This window comes from Ranitomeya variabilis, chromosome 2 (genome assembly GCF_051348905.1).
Source record: "Ranitomeya variabilis isolate aRanVar5 chromosome 2, aRanVar5.hap1, whole genome shotgun sequence".
In the NCBI taxonomy this organism is placed as follows: Eukaryota; Metazoa; Chordata; class Amphibia; order Anura; family Dendrobatidae; genus Ranitomeya; species Ranitomeya variabilis.
The window spans coordinates 180,741,645-180,763,116 of record NC_135233.1 but is presented as its reverse complement, the minus strand read 5'-3'; the positions used below and the strand labels follow the sequence as shown (position 1 = coordinate 180,763,116).

Here is a 21,472-nt window from a genome sequence, read left to right as displayed (position 1 = left end):
CTTTGGCTTAGGTGCCTCCTTCTCGGTATCCGAGTTCCACCAATGTCTGGTGGTCCTTGGTAGTGCGTTCTGGCACGGGTACCTCCTGCTTAGTAACTGGTTCCAGTACCGTCAGCTGGTCCTCGGTAGTTCCATTGGCTCTTGTACCTTCTGCTACCCATCCGGGTTCCAGTACCGTGAGCTGGTTTTCAGCAGTGTCGTTTGCTCTTGTACCTTCTGCTACCCATCCTGGTTCCAGTACCGTCAGCTGGTTCCAAGCAGAGCATTTGGCTTAGGTGCCTCCTTCTCGGTATCAGAGTTCCACCGTCTGGTGGTCCTTGGTAGTGCTTTCTGGCACGGGTACCTCCTGCTTAGTAACCAGGTTCCAGTACCGTCAGTTGGTCCTCGGTAGTTCCATTGGCTCTTGTACCTTCGGCTACCCATCCGAGTTCCAGTACCGTCAGCTGATTCTCGGCTGTTCCTCAGCCTTCTTGTACCTTCTGCTACATTTCCAAGTTCAAGCTTTTTGAAATGGTTTTTGGTAATCACTCTGGATCTCCCTGACGACGACTCTAAAGACGATGACCCTGAAGACCACCCCGAAGAAAGCAACGACCCCAGAGACGACGACCCCGGAGACGATGACCCTGAAGACCACCCCGAAGAACATGACGACCCCGGACATGACGACCCGGAGACGACGACCCTGAAGACCACCCCGAATTAGACCAAGAAGCAGAAGAACAAGAAGCTGCAGAACAAAAAGCAGAAGAACATTAAGCATATAAGACTAAAAATCAGAGCAAAAGATATTACCTAAATTATAAGCAGAAGAAGACTAAGCAGTGTATGGGGGGTGAGTCCGTTCCTCCTCGTGGTGCCCCTGAAAAAAACCTGCTGCTGCAGGCCCAACTGAACGTGGACAAATCCTGTTGTAAATCTTTTGTGACAGGCCGAACGAAAGGTGCAATCTTCAAACTTTTATAGATAACTACTACAGGAATGCCTGTCACAAATAAGAATATGATGAAGAAGAAGAATATGAAAAAGATGAAGAAGTAGAATATGAAGAAGAAGAATAGTTGAATAAGAAGAATATGAAGAATGTAAAAAAAAAGAATAATAGGAAGAAGGTGAAGAAGAAGAGATGAATAAGGTGAAGAAGAAGTTGATGAAAAATATGCTGCTGTTGAGGATAATGAAGAAGAAAGTGTGGGAGAAGTAAAAAAGAAGGTGAAGAGCATGGAAGTAGTGAAACATAAATATCTGATAAAATATAAAAAAGCTTAACATAGTCAATATCTTAGTAACTCCGAACGTCTTAAAAAAAAAATTAATTCCTGCTATTCCATTTGATTGGGCTAAACCTTTAATGTCTCCTCCACCTCCCCCAATACATTCTACATTATTCTTAGTTGTTTTCCTTCATGTAGAATTAACCTACAAGGAAAGAAAGGGTTTATTTTAAATCCGATATTTGTGTCCCATTGACTTGCATTGGTTTCCGGTATCGGTATCGGCGATATCCGATATTTTTTGGATATCAACCGTTCCAATGAGGCTCAGTGTGATGCTCCTTCCCTCCCCGCAGACCGCAGCATCAACACTAACAGGTGGGGACAGGGCCCCTCTCAGTATAATCTTGTGTAGTCTGCAGCAGAGTGGGCCCGGCCTCTCCTGCTAGCACTGAAGCTGCCGCCGGCTCTGTGATCAATTATGCACCACGATTACTTCTTCCAGGGCCCCCTCCTGCTCAGGGCCCCGTTGCAGCTGCACAGGTGGTATGTCTGCCCTACTACATAGGACATGCTGAGACATCTACAGAGTCAATGGGTGATTGGACAGGCGAGTCTGTCTGGACATGCTGGGACTAGTAGTTCCACACCAAGCACCGCACAACTGACCTGGACACAGCAATCTGCACCATCCTCCCCAGCAGCTGCTGTGGCACTCAGGAAGGAACTGAACTTGGCGCCACAGCAAGGAGGGGGTGGGGCCTGCAGTATGACGTGTTTCCTTTTCCAGCTCCCTGTGCAGTACATGTGACAGCATGGAATCCGAGAGCCCAGCAGCAGCCGGAAGACGAAGGGGGCGGGCTCCGGACTATAATAAAAAAAAACCTTGCTCAGGTGCCGCCCCCACTCCCTCCTGCCGTAGGCACGTGTCCTAACCTTATTGTGTGTATTATATTCACAAAATATTTTTTTTTTATAATAAAATTGCCCATTGTAATAAATAATGACCCAGATCCTCCTTTCATAGAAAGATATATAATTTTACTGGCAAAAAATGTATTTTTGCTTATATCCACTGCCAAATATTATAAAATTATATGAGGCACCTATGGGTTAAAAATACTCACTAGACTCCTAGTTGAATTCCTTCCATAGTGTAGTTTCCAAATTTGGGCCACTGCTATTCTGGTACCTCAGCGGCTCTACAAATGGCACCAACAAGCAAAGAAAATCTGCATTCCATGTACTTAATTAGTATTGAACAACCAAATATGGATATTACCATGGTAGGTAGAAATTATGTAACAAATTGTAGAGTTCGTTTTCTTCTATTACCACTTTTGACATCGAAAACACTGAGGCTAAAGTTGGGTTCAAATATTATAAAGTTCAGTGAAGCAGCTGTGGGTTCAAAATGTTCAACATTACCAGAAGATACATTTCTCGAGTGGTATACTTTCCGCAATGGGGTCACTTGAGGGGAGCTTCTGCTGTTTTGCCTTTTCAAGGACACTGCAAATGCAACAAGGCATTCACTATCTAGATAAGACAAATTTTTGCTCCAAAAAAATCAAAAATAGCATTCCTTTTGCGCTCTGCTGTGTGCCCAAATATGGTTTTTGACAACATATGGAAAATTGCCACGCTCAGCATAAATTAAGTAACAAATTATACAGTCTATTTTAGTGAAATTGAGAAATTTGGAGCTAAAGCAATATTTCAGTGGAAAAAATGTAATTTTCATTTTCTTTTTTTATTGCACTTTGCATTAATTCTTGTGAGGCACCTTGTAAGTTAACTCATTTTCCTGACAGCAATTTTGAAAAATTTCAGGGGTGCAGTTTATAAAATAGTATTACATTTGGAATATTTCCAACATATATACCCCTCAATGTAACTTCAAAGCTGAATAAGTCTGTAAAAAAAACCTAGGGTTTGTAAAATTTGCTTGGAAACAAATTGAAAATTGCTGATAAATTTAAACCCTTCTAACATTCTAACAAAATAAGACAACATTTAAAAAATGATGCTGGTGTAGTTATTACCCATTTTGTTCAGTATGGCCATGTTGTTTAAGGGTATAAACAATAAAAAATTAAAATTGCTAATTATTCTAAATTTTTAGCAAATTTCAAATATTTTCATTAAAAAATAATACAAAACATTGTTACCACTAACAATCTCAGAACCACTGGTGTAAATGTGGAAATATTACAGAGTTATTACCACATAAAGTGACACGTCAAACTTGAAAAATGGGGCATGGTCACGAAAGCCCAAACTGGTAGTTGATTTCCACTTTGGCAAACCTTACCTGTTGAGTACTTGTTTTGATCACTTTCACCATTATTTCTTTTTGAAGATCATATCCTCTTGAATCAGTCAATGCTAAATTTTTCACCTTTAGCTCAAATGTCAGATCCTACTTAGAGATAAAAACAAATGAATAATAATTAGGCAGAAAAAATGACTCATACTCACAAACTTTCTATTTTTCAGTAAAACAAAATTAAACCCTTCATAACGTTGGGATTTTCAGTTTTTCCGTGTTCGTTTTTCACTCCCCTCCTTCCCGGAGCCATAACTTTTTTATTTTTCCGTCAATATTGCCATGTGAGGGCTTATTTTTTGCAGGACGAGTTGTACTTTTGAACAACATCATTGGTTTTACCATGATATTTACTAGAAAATGGGAAAAAAAATTCCAAGTGCGGTGAAATTGCAAAAAAAGTGTAATCCCATGTGCGTTTTTTGTTTGGATTTTTTGCTAGGTTCCCTAAATTCTAAAACCAACCTGCTATTATGATTCTCCAGGTCATTACGAGTTCATAGACACCAAACATGTATAGGTTATTGTTTATCTAAAAAAAAAAATGGAAAAAAAAATCCAAACTTTGCTAAAAAAAAAAATTGCGCCATTTTCCGATACCCGTAGAGTCTCCATTTTTCATGAACTGGGGTCAGGTGAGGGCTTTTTTTTGCGTGCTGAGCTGGCGTTTTTAATGATACCATTTTGGTGCAGATACGTTCTTTTGATCGCCCGTTATTGCATTTTAATGCAATGTCGCAGAGACCAAAAAAACGTAATTCTGGCGTTTCAATTTTTTTTCTCGATACGCCGATATTTATTGATAGATCGGGCGATTCTGAACGCGGCGATACCAAATATGTGTATATTTGATTTTATTTTTATTGTTTTATTTTGAATGGGGCAAAAGGGGGGTGATTTAAACTTTAATTTTTTTTTATTTATTTCATATTTTTTTAAACATTTTTTTTTTAACTTTTGCCATGCTTCAATAGCCTCCCTGGGAGGCTAGAAGCTGGCATAGCCTGATCGGCTCTGCTACATAGCAGCGATCTGATGATCGCTGCTATGTCGCTGAATTACAGGCTTGCTATGAGCGCAGACCACAGGGTGGCGCTAACAGCAAGCCAGCATCAGTAACCATAGAGGTCTCAAGGAGACCTCTGGTTACTAAGCCGATGCATCGCTGACCCCCCGATCATGTGATGGGGTCGGCGATGTGTTCATTTCCGGCCGCGTGGCCGGAAGCGGTAATTAAATGCCGATGTCAGCATTTGACAGCGGCATTTAACTAGTTAATAGTGGCGGGTGGATTGCGATTCCACTCGCCGCTATTGCGCACACATGTCAGCTGTTCAAAACAGCTGACATGTCGCGGCTTTGATGTGGGCTCACCGCCGGAGCCCACATCAAAGCAGGGGATCTGACCTCGGACGTACTATCCCGTCCGAGGTCAGAAAGGGGTTAATATCACAAATAAAAACATTTTGATCCGTGTTTTTTTTTACCTTCATAAGTTCTTCGCTCATCTGATTAGCTTCAGCAACCAGGGGCATCAATTTGATATAGTCGTGAAAAGCTGCTAGCACACTAGGGTCTGGCTTACCATCTTTATTGTGCATAGCACCTGCATGGAAAGATATTGGATTTATTAGATTGCTTTCAATAATTTGATCATAGTAATGAACCTGTAGTTACATCAGTAATTTTGTTTCCTTCAAATATTCTCAGAAAGATTTGCCTGGAATGCTGGAAAGCATCAAAATATTTGTCCATTTTGAACACCAGTTCCCATTTATTTGCACATTTACTTGACAATACCCAAAAGGTAATGCGCAAGTCAGAAGGCAATGCAGTTTCCAGAATTACTAAGCATGATAACGTACCAAGTTTATCCACACTGAAGCCTTCAGCTGCTGCCAGTTCAGACTGGAAGAAGTCATAATCAAACTTGCTGATGTCTTCACATCTCCCCCTTTCATCCGGAAATCCAATATACAGATATGCACTATTTGACCCAAAGATTATACGATCCTAAGCAAATGGAGGAAATTATTTAACTTCATTTATAACTTCCTTTAATATTGACTATAATATAGAGAAGTAGATGGAAAGAGTTACATTGAAAAGGTATTTGGTGATTTGAAACATGCTGATGTTTGTAAAGTTTGACAAAGGCCTAATAATATTGTCGTTCTGTCCTCACTAAATAAGGCAGGCTCATGTAGCTATATAGGCAGCTAAACCGCTATACCGGAGTCCAAAAACGAGACACTGGTTGAGTCTGTGCTTTTATTGAACGTGATAGTATATTGGTGTGGTGAAACTGTAAACAATCATATACATGCAATCAGTGCATGGTATAGCAAAAATACATACTGCACATGTTGTACATTATTCATGAACATTTACAAGGCTAGTAACTTTCGACCCTTTAACGAGCCTTGCCACATGATAATAAGCCAAACTATACATTCCATTTGAAGACATGTGCTTCCGGGTGTTTGCCCCTCTTCAGTGCAAAGAAAGAGATCTGATTTGGCTAGGTGTGAGGCCTCTAACTGGTGATCTAAGAAGGAATATTTTTCCTTGTGGAGATAGTAAATCTGACGTAAGAAGACTTATAGGCCATACAATGCTAATCCAATAATTTAAATGTGTAAATTGCCTCTTAATAGATGAAGGGGCTGAACTCTAGTGCAATATATTAGATGTAGCATCCTAAGGCCATGTTCAAACTTTGCGGGTGACCTCTGCGGGTTCTCCCGCAGCGGATTTGATAAATCTGCAGGGCAAAACCGCTGCGGTTATCCCTGCAGATTTATCGCGGTTTGTTCCGCGGTTTCCGCTGCTATTGATGCTGCATATGCAGCAATATGCAGCATCAATAGTAATGTTAAAAATAATAAAATTTGGTTATACACACCCTCTGATGTCCGGATCTCCTCGGCGCTGCACCCGGCGGTCCGGTTCCAAAGATGATGTGCGAGAAGGACCCTTCGTGACGTCACGGTCATGTGACCGCGATGTCACGGTCATGTGACCGCGACGTCACCGCAGGTCCTGTTCGCACAGCAACTCTGACCGGCCGGCCGCGTGCAGCGCTGAGAGGTGAGTATAACATGATTTTTTATTTTTATTCTTTTTTTTTTACCCCAAATATGGTTCCCAGGGCCTGGAGGAGAGTCTCCTCTCCTCCACCCCGGGTACCACCCGCACATTAGCCGCTTACTTCCCGCAACGTGGGCACAGCCCCATGCGGGAGGTAAGCGGTTCAATGCATTCCTATGGGTGCAGAATCGAAGCGATTCTGCACAAAGAAGTGACATGCTGCGGGTGTTAAACCGCTGCGTTTCTGCGCGGTCTTTCCCGCAGCATGTGCACAGTGGTTTGCGGTTTCCATAGGGTTTACATGTAAATGGAAACGCTATGGAAACTGCAGCGGACCCGCAGCATCAAAATCGCGGCGGTTCCACAGTAAAAACCGCAAAGTGTGAACATGGTCTAAATGTTAATATCATCAAGCCTCTAACATGACTTAGGAAAGGAAGCCAAACTAAACATTCCTTATGCAGACATGTTTCAGGGTGTTTCCTTTCATCACTGGAAAGTAGGAAGTCTGATTTGGTGTTTCTAAGAGGTAATGTTTCTCCTTATGGAGAGTGCCAAGTAAGTGTAACAAGACATAGAACCTATGCAATGCTCTTCTGGTAATTTAACCCCTTAACGACCGCCGATACACCTTTTAATGGTAGTTAAGGGTACCGTATATGCTCGAGTATAAGCCGAGATTTTCAGCCCATTTTTTAGTCTGAAAGTGCCTCTCTCGGTCTATACCTGAGTCACCCCCACCTGTCTGTCTCCCGTCACCCCCACGGCCTGTCTCCCCTCTCCCTCAGTCCTTCTCTCTTCCCCGGGGGTGTTTCTTAACCCCTCCTTCACAGCAGCAGCGGCGGTAGCGGAGCACCGGGATCCTGGCATGTATTTAGTAGGTAGCGGCGTGTCGATAAGCTATGGAGCAAACGGTAGCCATACGGCAGGTGGAGGTTGTGGGCGGCCTGTATTTTCAGTGCCGCACGCTTCACTTCCGTGACATCATGAATACTCATAAGCCATAATGAGCGGGTCCGAAAGTGAAGTGTGTGCAGCGAAAATACAAGCAGCCCGCACACTCCACCTGCCGTACGGCTACTGCTTGTCCCCATGACTGCTACTAATCGCAACGGGAGAGAGGAGACTCATGGACCCAGTAACTGCTGCATCTCCCCCTCGGCATATACTCGAGTCAATAAGTTTTCCCGGTTTTTGAGGTAAAATTAGGTACCTCGGCTTATACTCGGTTCAACTTATACTCGAGTATATACGGTACTTGTTCCTTAGCGACGCTTTTTAATGGAGCTGAGAAATAAGGTTATAGCGCCCCCCAGTGTCAGAAATTCTCCAGGGTCTCGGCTACCGGGGGTAGCTGAGACCCCAGAGAACATGATTTGGGTTGTTTTTTACCGAACCCCAGTGTCGTGATCACCGTTATTCACGGAATAACGGCGACCGCAAAAAAAAGTCTAAATTCCCATTAAGATCCTCTCTCCTCTGATATGATCTAGCACATCAGGGTAGAGAAAAATGGGGTCCCATGAGCCCCCTCCAATATCTCCGGTGTCCCTGGACCCTCCTGCAGCCCCCGGTCTTATCCCCGGCTGTCGGCATCTTCCATGAAGAAAATGGAGGGCGCATGCTCAGTGCGCCCGCTGAGATCTGCCAGCCGGCACCCAGCAACAATAAGACATTTTTCCTATTGGTTTATTTTGAACACTGTGGTAGATCGTATCACAGTGATCAAAATAAAAAAAATAGTAAATCAAGCCCCCTTTATCACCCCCTTAGTTAGGTAAAAATAATAAAATAAAAAATGTATTTCCATTTTTCCATTAGGGTTAGGGTTGAGATAGGGCTAAGGTTAGGGTTAGAGTTGGGATAGGGTTAGGGTTGGGGCTAGGGTTGGGGTTTGGGCTAGGGTTAGGATAGGGCTAGGGTTAGGATTAAGTTTGGGTTGGGTTAGGGTACTGTTATGGTAAGAGATGGGATTAGGGTTAGGGTTGTGGTTAGGGTTATGGTTGGGATTAGGGTTAGGGGTGTGTTGGGGTTAGGGTTGGTGTTAGAATGGGGGGGTTCCACTGTTTAGGTACATCAGGGGTCTCTAAACGCAACATGACACCCATCATTTATTCCAGCCAATTTTGTGTTCAAAAAGTCAAAAGGTGCTCTCTCCCTTCTGGGCCCTGCCATGCGCCCAAACAGTGGATTTCTCCCACATACAGGGCATCGGCATACTCAGGAGAAATTGCACAACAAATTTTGCAGTCAATTTTCTCCTGATATCCTTGTGAAAATTAAAAAAAATAGAATTAGACTTACCGGTAATTCGGTTTCTAGGAACCTTCCACGACAGCATAGGAAGATGTCTCCATTCCCTAATGGGGGACCGGAAGTATAAGAGGTTAAAAGGCCCCTCCTACCTCCTATTCGCCAGTGACTTATAACGGATACCATAGCACTAGCTACCTTAGTAAACCCAGGATATTATCCAAGGCAATGGAGGGAATTAGTGCTGTCGTGGAAGGTTACTAGAAACCGAATTACCGGTAAGTCTAATTCTATTTTCTCTAGTCACCTTGCACGACAGCATAGGAGGAGTACCAACCAATTCTACACTAGGGGGGACAATAGCCTGGAGAACTTTCCGGCCAAAGACTAGATCCCTATTGGACAATGAGTCCAATCTGTAGTGTTTGGTAAAGGAATGAGATGAAGACCATGTTGCAGCCATGCAAATCTGCTCGATGGAAGCGCCCGCTTTTTCTGCCCATGAAACCGAGGTAGATCTTGTAGAGTGGGCCTTGACCCCGATTGGGGGAGTCAATTTCTGGGCTAGATAAGTTTCGTGTATGGCTCTCTTGATCCAGTTTGCGATGTTACTTTTTGCCACCTTTCTCCCCTTATTCTGACCTGACAGATGGATGAATAAATTTTGAGCCACTCTGAAGGAGCTAGTCTGTTCAAGGTAATGTAGAATAGTACGTTTAACATCAAGAGTATGAAACTCTTCCTCTTTTGGGTTCGCCAAATTTTGGCAGAAGGAAGGAAGAATAGTGTTCTGAGATCGGTGAAATTCACATACCACCTTTGGGAGGAAGGATGGATCAAGACGGAGGATAATAGAGTCCTCTGTAATCAATAAATAGGGTTCTCTTACTGATAAAGCTTGCAGCTCCCCCACCCGTCTTGCTGTGGTTATCGCTACAAGAAAAATAGCTTTGTATGACAGGAATTGAGGAGTACATGATAACAGGGGCTCGAACGGTGCTTGTGTTTGTCCTTTGAGAACTAAATTTAAGTCCAATGAAGGTACAACGGGTTGCTTTATGGGTTGTGATCTGAGAGCTGAAATCATGAATCTTCTGATCCAACGGTGATTCGCCAAATCCTGGTCAAAAACAGCACTGAGGGTGGAGACCTGAACCTTCAGAGTGCTGGGTCCAAGGCCTAATTCCAGCCCACGCTGAAGGAAATCTAATATTTGCGAGATATTTGGATAAAAAGGATCTGGGCTATTAGAAAGACAGAAAGATGAAAAAAATTTCCTCACCTTGCTATAAATTGCGTTAGTAACAGGCTTCCTGGATCTTTGCAAGGTAGAGATTACAGCATCTGATAGCCCTCTAGCACTTAGGACCTGGGCCTCAGTAACCAGGCTGCTAGGTTCAATTTTTTTTGGTTTTGATGTTGAAGGGGCCCCTGAAGGAGAAGATCGGCATCTATCGGCAGGAGGACTGGTCCATCTGTCTGTAGCTCGATAATGAGATTGAACCAGCTTCTTTTAGCCATACTGGAGCCACTAGCATAGTCAGAACTTGATCCTCCCGGATTTTCCAAAGGGTTTTCGCCAGTATTGGAATTGGCGGGAAGACGTAGGCCAATTGGAAACTCCATGGCTGGGCCAGGGCATCCACTCCTCTGCAATTATCCCTGGGGTTCAGGGAAAAAAAGGTTTGGACCTGCGCATTTTGGTTTGAGGCAAACAAATTGATCTCTGGCAGACCCTATCTGTCTACCAGCATGTTGAAGACTCTTTTGTTCAAGCTCCACTCTCCTGTTTGAATGTCCTGGCAACTCAGGAAATCCGCCTGTAGGTTGAAAGACCCCTTTAAATGGACAGCTGTCAGAGAGAGAAGGTGCTTTTTCAGCCCAATAGAAAATTTGGTTCGAGATGCTCCTTAGGCTGTTGAATTTTGAGCTCCCCTGATGTCTGAGGTGAGCAACCGTAGCCGTGTTGTCCAAATAAACTTTGATGTGACTTCCTGATACTAGGCTGCTTGCGGCCAGAAGGGCTTCTTGCACTGCCTTCAGTTCCCTGAAGTTGGATGACTTGGCGCTTGTTCCCTGATTCCAGTTCCCCTGGAAAGGAGTATGGGATATCACAGCCCCCAGCCTCGTTTGCTGGCATCGGTAGTAATCGTCACCAGGGGAGATTGTGTCCAGCTCACACCCTTGTGTATATTTTTGGGGTTTAACCACCACGCTAGGAATGCTTTCACACGCCCCGGTGTGTGCACTCTTTTGTTCAAAGAGCCCGGATGCCCGTCCCAGTATTCTGGAGTGTGTCTGTGCCCAGGACACTGAATGAATACACGCCGTCATGGAGCCTAGGACTGACATGCCCTTTCAAAGAGTCAGGGATCTCTCTTCTCTGAAGTCTGCAATTTTTCTGATTACAGCCTGGTGATGATCCTCCGGGAGAAAGGATTTTTGTTTTAGGGTACTGTCTCACAGTGGCACTTTTGTCGCTACGACGGTACGATCCGTGACGTTCCAGCGATATCCATACGATATCGCTGTGTCTGACACGCAGCAGCGATCAGGGACCCTGCTGAGAATTGTACGTCGTAGCAGATCGTTTGGAACTTTCTTTCGTCGCTGGATCTCCCGCTGTCATCGTTGGATCGGTGTGTGTGACACCGATCCAACGATGTGTTCGCTTGTAACCAGGGTAAACATCGGGTTACTAAGTGCAGGGCCGCGCTTAGTAACCCGATGTTTACCCTGGTTACCATCGTAAAAGTAAAAAAAAACAAACACTGCATACTCACATTCCGGTGTCCGTCAGGTCCCTCGCAGTCTGCTTCCCGCTCTGACTGTGAGTGCCGGCTGTAAAGTAAGAGCAGAGCACAGCGGTGACGTCACCGCTGTGCTCTGCTTTAACTTTACGGCGGCACTCAGTCAGAGCGGGAAGCAGACTGCGAGGGACCTGACGGACACCGGAATGTGAGTATGTAGTGTTTGTTTTTTTTACTTTTACGATGGTAACCAGGGTAAACATCGGGTTACTAAGCGCAGCCCTGCGCTTAGTAACCCGATGTTTACCCTGGTTACCCGGGGCCTTCGGCATCGTTGGTCGCTGGAGAGCGGTCTGTGTGACAGCTCTCCAGCGACCACACAACGACTTTCCAACGATCACGGCCAGGTTGTATCGCTGGTCGTGATCGTTGGAAAGTTGCAGAGTGTGACAGTACCCTTACAGAGTCTAACAGGACTCCCAGAAACTTCCTTGATTTGGAAGGTTGAAGCTGGGATTTTTTTAGATTTGGGAGCCACTCAAGGGTTCTAAAAATGTTGAGAGTCTTCGAAACATGATCTCTGAGAGTCTGGGCCAAGGGAGCTATGATAAGCAGATCGTCCAGGTAAGGAACAATGCAGACTTCCTGTCTCTGGATATAAGATATGGCCTCTGCCATTATCCTGGAGAATACTCTCGGCGCTGAAGAAATCCCAAAAGGAAGTACATTGAATTGGAAGTGTCTCACTTGCTGGTTGTACTGTATTGCGCATCTGAGATACTTCCTGTGCCGGGGGTGAATCGGCACGTGGAAATACGCATCTTTTAGGTCGATGGTTGCCATAAAATAATGCGGACCTATCAGGGGAATAGCAGATTTCACTGACTCCATTTTGAATCTACGGTATTGAATATAAAAATTGAGGTCTTTCAGATTTATTATAACTCATGCATCCCCCTATGTTTTTTTTTACCTGGAAGAGACGAGAGTAATGACCCAAATCCCATTCTTCAGGGGGAACCTGGGAGATTGCATTTGATTTTAAGAGGCCTGTCATCATCAATGTATGCGCTCCCTGTGACATTGGGGAGGTTATCTTCAGACTCCGAGGGGGGAAGATATAAATTCTATCAGGAGGCCCTCCTGAATGACATTGAGGACCCACTGACAACTGGTGATGGCCCGCCATAGATGAATAAAATTTGCGAGCCTCCCCCCACGGGGATGGAGTCATTGTTTGTCCTGCTGGGGCTGTTGCTGCTGCTGCTGGGGAATAAGGATATTTTCCCCCTTGCCATAGCTCCATCTCCCCTTACCTCTTGTTTGGGAGGTATTAGATTGGGGGGCATGAAAAAAATGTTTTCTGATAGGTTTCTGCTCTGGAAGGGCCTTTTTTCTATCTGTGGCCTTTTCCAGAATTTCGTCTTAAGCCGGACCAAAAAGATAAACGCCCTTAAAGGGAATTGAGAATAACTTAATTTTTGAAGTTATGCCACCGCTCCATATCTTGAGCCAGAGGGCTCGTCGGGCAGAATTAGACTGGACTAAGATTCTGGCCGCTATTCTAATCGACTCCATAGAAGCGTCAGCCAGATAAGCCAAAGCCTTTTGGAGCATGGGAAGAGAGTCTAAAAGTTCCCCTCTCGACGTACCCTGGGAGATATGCTTTTCCAGCTCATCCATTCAATGGGAGAGAGCTCTGACGACACAGGTGGCAGCAATATTAGATTTTAACCCCGATGTGGATGTTTCCCATGACTTTTTCAATAGGCTCTCCATTTTTCTATCTAACGGATCTCTCAGCTGAGAGGAGTCCTCAAAGGGGAGCGAACTATTTTTCGCTACTCTTGCCACCTGTATATCTACTTTAGGTATATCCCATGAAGGAGAACCCGATTCTAAGGGAAAACGGTGCTTCATTTCAGAGGGAGTGGTTAGGCGTTTCTCTGGGAGCTCCCACTCCTGAGATATTAAATCTAGAATGTTCCTATGCACCGGGAACCCCAAATGTCTCTCCAATTTCAATCCTCCAAACATTTCATCCTGTATGGATTCAGGGACAGACTCCTCCTGTAACCCCATTGTGTTTCGTACAGCTATTACTAACGCCTCAATATAATCAGAGGAGAAAAGATACTTTCTTGCCTCTGAAAATTTAGACGCAGAAGATTCACCCCATTTCTCCGAAGAAGAGGAATATGAATGATCAGACTCAGAGCAAGAATCTTCAATTTGTATCTTCCTTTTTTTAGAAGGAGATGGACCTAGGCAGTGGAGGTGGAGGAGGATTGAAGGCGGCTAGAGAGGATTGCACTTCATGCTTAACCAGGGTACGGATTTCGTTGAGGAGGGAGAGCTGTTCTGCTCTGACCACTGTATCCGTGCACCCCTGACATAGTTTTTTCTCCCATAGAGAGGGAAGCTTCAGATTGCAGATTGTGCATTTTGAAGACTTTTTTGACGGGATTTTCTGGGCAGACTTTTTTCCCTGCAATAAGAGGGAGAGTGGTGTAAAAAGGGGCCCCCTTATTACCTCTGGCCTTGGACCCACCCCGCATCAAACTTACTTTAGCTGGGGCAGCGCTGGGCTCCGCAGATGCAGGGCAAGAAGCGCCATCCATACTGACAGGGATCAGTCTTACCTGGAGGTGTCTTCAGGCAGGTTTATATAGAAATAAACCCTGCCCCCAGCACAAAAGAAAAGATTCCTTTCCTCCTCCCCGGGTCCGAGAGCAGGCCTCCACGTGGAATGGCGTGCTCTCCGCAGTGTCTAAAGTTCCAGGGGCCGCAGGAGGCCGAGAATCCGGAAGTGGATGCATTCCATGCAGTGGAACGCAGGACCGGAAGTGATGCGCACAGCGATGACGTCACTTCCGGGATGCCGAACATCGCTGCGGAGGGAGGAGGAAAGCCGGTGAGCTCAAGGAGGCCACCGCTGGGGATCACTGGCCCGCTTTACCTGGAGGCGCGGGTGGGCAAGGAAAGGTCCCGGATCACGGGGAGACGGGAGCAGCATGACGTGGAGGAAGGCAGAGCCCACGACCACCACTGCCTGGCAGGAAAAACCGGGTACACTGCAGTCACTGGCCACACAGCATACAAAAAACCTCTCCATGCCCCATGGGGGATAGGAAAGGCACTGGCGAATAGGAGGTAGGAGGGGCCTTTTAATCTCTTGTGCTTCCTGTCCCCCATTAGGGAATGGAGACATCCTCCTATGCTGTTGTGGAAGGTGACTAGAGAAAATTTGGTTCCAAAGTAAATTTTTTGTGAAAAAAGTAAAATGTTCATTTTTTCCTTCCACATTGCTTTAGTTCTCGTGAAGCACCTGAAGGGATAAATAAACTTCTTGAATGTGGTTTTGCACAACTTGAGGGGTGCAGTTTTTAGAATGGTGTCACTTTTGGATGTTTTCTGTTAAACTGACCTCTCAAACTTTTTGGTCCCTAAAAAAATGGTTTTGTAAATTTTGTTGGAAAAATGAGAAATCGCTGGTCAGCTTTTAACCCTTATAATGACCTAACAAAACAAATTATGTTTACAAACTTGTGCTGATGAAAAGTTGACATGTGGGAAATGTTATTTATTAACTAATTTGTGTGACATCACTCTCTGATTTAAAGATACAAAAATTAAAAGTTTGAAAATTGCAACATTTTCAACATTTTTGCCAAATTTCCATTTTTTTCATAAATAAGCGCAAGTAATATCGAATACATTTTACCACTATCATGAAGAACAATATGTCACGAAAAAGCATTCTCAGACTCAGTGGGATACGTTGAAGTGCTCCAGAGCTATAACTTCATAAAGTGACAGTGGTCAGAATTGTAAAAATTGGCTTGGTCATTAGGTACCAAATTGGCTCTGTCACTAAGGGGTTAAATATGCAAGGTGGCACTAAAGTTCCTGTCCTAATCCTCTCTGAAGAGTCTATTTGCATATTTAAATTTCCAGAGGAGCACTTAGTGGCCTATACCTCTCCTTATCTGTATACTTTCCACTAGGACAAATTAAACTGCTTAGACCTCATGATGTTTTAGGCACAGAGAAACAGACTCGGATACAGGGTCACAGACAACACTTACCAGGTGTTGCAATTTAGTGTTCATAAAAATGGCCACGCCATTTACAATTACTTTAGCCTTGCCATATGGCTTTACCAGCACCTTCTTTTCAATGTTGACAAAAGTAGTATGTTTTGGTAAAATTCTGTGAAAAAAAATTATATTGCCTGAAAATATGTAAAGGTAATAAATGTACTCAATAAACTTCGTAAACATGGAGTTTCCATCACATACCCTAGACCTCTCAAGGTCACTTCATTAGAAGCTGCCTGGCCAACATCAGAAGTTCCTGAAACAGAAAATCTTATACTGTGACCATTAATATACAGTATTACGATGTTGAATATTCAACTCTATAATCAGTATTACTTCACTCGCATGTTTAATTCTTTTTTGTTCCAGCTCTGGTGGTACCTGCAGATCCAACAGCTGATCACGTGCTGTATTTAATTCACTTGAGCAAAAAAAGAGAAAAGGTAGCACTCACCGTCCCTTTAAAAAAGTCTTTATTGTATGCCCTTAAAACATGACGGTGAGAGAATGTAGTGAACACTTGATAGACGACTTCCATTTCGCACCTCCTGCGCTTCAACGGGTCATGTGCTAAGTGGAAAGTGACGGGGATCTTGCTTAAAATGTGGAACAACCCACCTGATGATGTCAGTATGACAAGAATACACTCCCTACCACCCACACCTGTCTGGACAACAAACACAATGAACAATTTCGGATCATTTTCCCAATATAGTAAAAGCTGCAGGGACAAAGAACAATATACACCACATAGCAAGTGCTGCAAGAAAAGAAATCTTTGACCCAGTGAGTAATATCACCTATCTGTAATATTTTATGGGTGAGATGAAATCGGGAGAAATTGCAATTACCCCATTTAAAATTACCATTTGGTTTCAGGCTACTCAGCCAATTGTTAGATTCTGTTTTTAATCGAATATGCACAAATATATCTTTAAAATTAGTGCTCCTTCTATTTAAAGTTATTTATTACATGTCACAACCTCTGAAATGTCCCCATCCTTTTCTAAAATATGCCAGTTTTTATTTATGGCGGCCTGGATTTGCCTATCTATTGGCCGAAATTTGAAGCTGAATATAAATCTTTTTCTGTTCCTTTCTTCTTTTTGTCATTTCCGAATATGATTTTCTCTTAATAGATGTAATTGGGAGAAAGTGCTTGCTCTGTCTAGGGCATCATTCAAAAGTGATTCCGGATAGCCCCTTTGAATAAACCTATTTTTCAGATCTCCCTCCCTTTCTGAAAAAGCGACAAAGATTACTATTAATTCTCCTCAACCTTAAAAATTGACTGAAAGTGAGGGCTTTGTTTGGTATGTAGGAAGATGGACCAAAATAGTGGTATCTCTTGCGTGTCTGGGCAGGAACTATTGGGGCTGTCACCATTGTTGCCGGGAGAAGCACCTTCTGACCGCAGTAGACCTTTGCACCCGACTGTTGGGGGAGGGTGTGATATAAAAGAGACGGAGCGCGCGGGAACCAGGCGTTTGGCGTGTACCCAGCATGTGCTACAGGAGGTTGACACCCCCCTCGCTGACCGACGCCAACTGACAGGCCCGCATGGCATTGTTCCATCCCCTGCTCATACAGACTGTGTATCCCCTGAGACCAACTCCCCATTACTCTCCAACCCCTACAGTACTAACCGGTCGGTGCATCCAACATCTGCTCACTCTCCTTGCAATGCTGATCCGACATCACACGCAGTTCGCAGAGGTGACACTGCAGCCTCTACTCCGGGACTTTGTAAGTCATTAGCTGTGCAGAAGAACTTTCCCCGTTCAGCACCTCGTTCCATGATCACAAGACCACGGGTAGGAAGACCAGGATACTTTATCGCCATACAGAGACAGTGCTTCACATTTCTCCAGGACCGGCTCAGAGACTTCTCGCGCACCTACCGCGCCATTGTGGGATTTTCCAGCCACCATCGTCAAGGAACCAGAGACTGATAAGATAACCCATTATTAGACCCTTTGTTATTACTCTATTGCCGTATAAACATTGTGGGCCTGTTTACCTACACCCCCTTACTCCCTGCGTGGAGTATTTACTGCTGTGATAATTATATATAAAAAACCTGTTAACTCTTGCTCTGTCTCCTGCTTGTCACTACATCCTGCATTTCTGCTATTACCTTACAGGTATGTGCAGGATGAGCACTATTGCAGTGTAATAGGGAGTTAGAGGAGAAGGGTTATCTGTGCACTCCTGTCCTCAAAGAACATTAAAAATCGCAATCCCCAAGTCTAAAAAGACTAAGTTTGAACCCCAAAAACTGATGTACATTTCACTTTTGAATGACGCCCTGGACAGAGCAAGCATTTTGTTGCCGATAGATCTATTAAGAGGTTCCATCTCACCCATAAAACATTACAGATAGGTGACATTACTCACTGGGTAGAAGATTTCATTTCTTGCCAGCACTTGCTATGTGGTGTATATTGTGTTCATCAGGTGGGTTGTTCCACATTTTAAGCAAGATCCCCTCACTTCTCCCTAAACACAGGACCCATTGAACTGCAGGAGGCGCGATATGGCAGTCGTCCATCAAGTGTCCACTCCATTCTCTCGCCGGCATGTTTTAAGCACATACAATAAAGAACTTTTCAAAGGGACTTGAGCGCTACCTCTCCTCTTTTTTCTCAGGACATTTGTCAATTGAATGTTTTTCTGGTGAACACCCAAGATCCCATTAGCAGCCAATCAATGGCCTTAGCTGTCACTGGCCACTGAGGTGTTGTGAGTGAAGTACGGCACGTGAGCAGATGCAGGACCCGGAGGGATCACTGGATTTGTATTGGGTCATCGTGTTACTTGATGTTAGCCAAAATTTATAAAATCTTTAAAAACTCCTTTAATATATTGATAAACCTTATACAAATATAGTCAAATCTGAGTCTGTTGTAGTTTTACCCACAATAGATGATATCCAAATGGCAGCCATTACAGTATCCATGTATTGTTCTTCTATTGTAACCTCAATGTTCTTTAAAGCCTTTTCAACCAATGTTTTTAACATCTCAATGCATCTAATGTGAAAAATGAAGTAGTTTTACAATAGGTTTGAGAAAAAAATTGCCCACTGTTTTGTTTATGCAGCTCCGTGCAAATCTATGCCTCTCCATGGTAACACACAATAAAATAATTCTTGGTGTATGCTATAGTCTGTACCTCCAGTCTGACTTTCTTCGTCAGTTCCTAATTCTTGATAGAGTAATCTGAATGTATGTTTGCATAATATTGAGAACAGATGGAACGTGGCATGACTGCATGATTTGTTTCTTGGCTGTTGCAACTGAGCAGGATAGGTCTGAACGAAGCCCAAAAGATATATGATGATGCATTACATTTGGTTAAGTAGGTGTTAAATTCACATACAGCAGATTTGTTGCAGAAATGTCTGCAACTGATCTATAAATCTGATAGGGAGATGCAGATGCTAAAAAACACTACGGCATTCACACCCATGGATCGAAATTTTCAGTCAATTAAATTTCTGCAATATCCACCATGCTTCATGCAAATATAGATTACTGAAACAATAAGGGACTTGAAATGTATCCTATGCTGATAGACCTACCATACCTTCTTGTATGAAGAGCTTGAGAACTCCAGATAGCTGTGGGTCTTCGTTAATATTTAGAAGATAAGGAAATGACTGCATCATGCGCTTCTCCTGGAAACAGATATATTTTAGCTAAATTTGCAAATATTTTGATACCGAGGGCAGATGATGCAATGACTGAACACCCAGAAGTTGACTACAAGGTGTCACATGGCTAGGATCATCAATAGTGTGTCACGCTCGCGCCCTGACTGGAAGGCGTGAGCACGCGGGGGTATGTGTGGCCCCACTGTGCCACAGACCAAACCTCCCTGGAAGGGGCGTAACTAAGTAGCTTCCTAGGTGTTCGCTGGAGCCTCTGATGGTGAGGTCAGACTTGTGCAATAGGAAGCTACCAGGTACCACTCCAGGGTGGAGTCTGGTTGTGGCTGCTGATCCCACCGGGGAACGGAACATAGACAAGCAAGCGGGCACGGATGGCACATAGGCAGGCAGACGGGTACAACAGGAACACAGGCAGGCGGGCACGGCTGGCTCTCAGGGAGGCAGGCGGGCACGGATGGCACATAGGCAGGCAGACGGGTACAACAGGAACACAGGCAGGCGGGCACGGCTGGCTCTCTGGTAGGCAGGCAGGCACGGCTGGCTCTCTGGCAGGACTGGTGGACAGGACTGGTACACTGGAAGAACCGGTAGGGACCGGTCTGCAGGCAGGTAAGTAGAACGGGTAAGAACCTGTTCAGACACGAGGACCTAGGAACAAGTAGATAAAGACCGCAAGAGCGGATGCAGAGCGAAAGCACAGGAGCTAGAGCCAAGAACAGAAATGCAGGAGGCGGAGCCAAGTGCAGACAGGCAGGAGGCGGAGCCAAGAGCTGGAGGCGGAGCCAAGTGCAGAGGCGCTGGAGGCGGAGCCAAGAGCGGAGGCGCTGGAGGCGGAGCCAAGAGCGGAGGTGCTGGAGGCGGAGCCAAGAGCGGAGGCGCTGGAGGCGGAGCCAAGAGCGGAGGCGCTGGAGGCGGAGCCAAGAGCGGAGGCGCTGGAGGCGGAGCCAAGAGCGGAGGCGCTGGAGGCGGAGCCAAGAGCGGAGGCGCTGGAGGCGGAGCCAGGTAGAACCGCAAGGAGCGGAGCCAGGTAGAACCGCAAGGAGCGGAGCCAGGTAGAACCGCAAGGAGCGGAGCCAGGTAGAACCGCAAGGAGCGGAGCCAGGTAGAACCGCAAGGAGCGGAGCCAGGTAGAACCGCAAGGAGCGGAGCCAGGTAGAACCGCAAGGAGCGGAGCCAGGTAGAACCGCAAGGAGCGGAGCCAGGTAGAACCGCAAGGAGCGGAGCCAGGTAGAACCGCAAGGAGCGGAGAGGTGCTGCGGGAGGGGTCTCTGCAGCAAAGCTGAGCTGAGCCACAAAGAATGTGGAGAGAAGCTGCAGCAAGGGATAACTGCAGCAGCAGAAGATAAGCAGAGTAGAAAGGAGCAGAAACGCAGAAGGGAGGAGCAGAGGTAAAGTCACAAAGGTTCAGAGCAGGCAGAGCTGCAAGAGTGCGGAGTGTAAGCAGACTGAGAATACAAGGAAAGACAACAGGGAAGGAAGCCAAAGACTAGGAGACCGAGGTAAGACAAAGTACAGACAAGGCAATGGAACAAGACACACGGACAAAGACACTGGGACCAGGATATACTGCCTCCTGGTGGGCGGACAACAAGACCAAGGAAATAACACAGAGAATCCTCCAGAGAGGGAGTAACTCAGAGCAAGGCCAGGCAAACTCAGAAGCAAGACACTAACTGAGCTAACACATTGCACAGGCCCAGAACACTGGGTGGAGCTGAACTAAATACTGGAGGTCTCCTGGCAATTGGTCAGGAACAGATTGGACAGATGCACCTGATTCCTATAAGAACCAGAGAGTTCAGGCGCCGCCCCTCTATACACAGAACTATGAAGCATGCAGAGAGCAGAGACACAGAACATGGAGCTGGCAAGAAACAGAAACCACATCATGGCCTGGAGCAGTGGGTAAGATAGTGTGAGAAATGCGAGGCCATGCCGTGATGCCAGCAGAGTTGTTACATAGTGATTAGCGAACCTGCCCGCATAACATGTTATCTGAGCACACTTGGATGTTATCTGAGGATCTTGGGCATGCTCGGTTAATATGTACAAGTCCCTGAAGC

At 45.0% G+C, this 21,472-nt stretch overlaps 1 protein-coding gene across 1 annotated transcript in view; it reads right to left on the bottom strand.

Moving 5' to 3' along the window:
• LOC143803688 (kinesin-like protein KIF28) overlaps window positions 1-21,472 on the bottom strand; it is a 257,314-nt gene that overhangs the window by 18,624 nt on the left and 217,218 nt on the right. The window contains exons 11-16 of the mRNA XM_077281467.1: window positions 19,325-19,415; window positions 15,938-15,992; window positions 15,725-15,848; window positions 5,409-5,556; window positions 5,031-5,149; window positions 3,529-3,636 (exon numbers count right to left, since the gene is read on the bottom strand). Coding sequence (XP_077137582.1) covers window positions 3,529-3,636; window positions 5,031-5,149; window positions 5,409-5,556; window positions 15,725-15,848; window positions 15,938-15,992; window positions 19,325-19,415 — 645 coding nt within the window. The remainder of the gene's footprint in view (window positions 1-3,528; window positions 3,637-5,030; window positions 5,150-5,408; window positions 5,557-15,724; window positions 15,849-15,937; window positions 15,993-19,324; window positions 19,416-21,472) is intronic.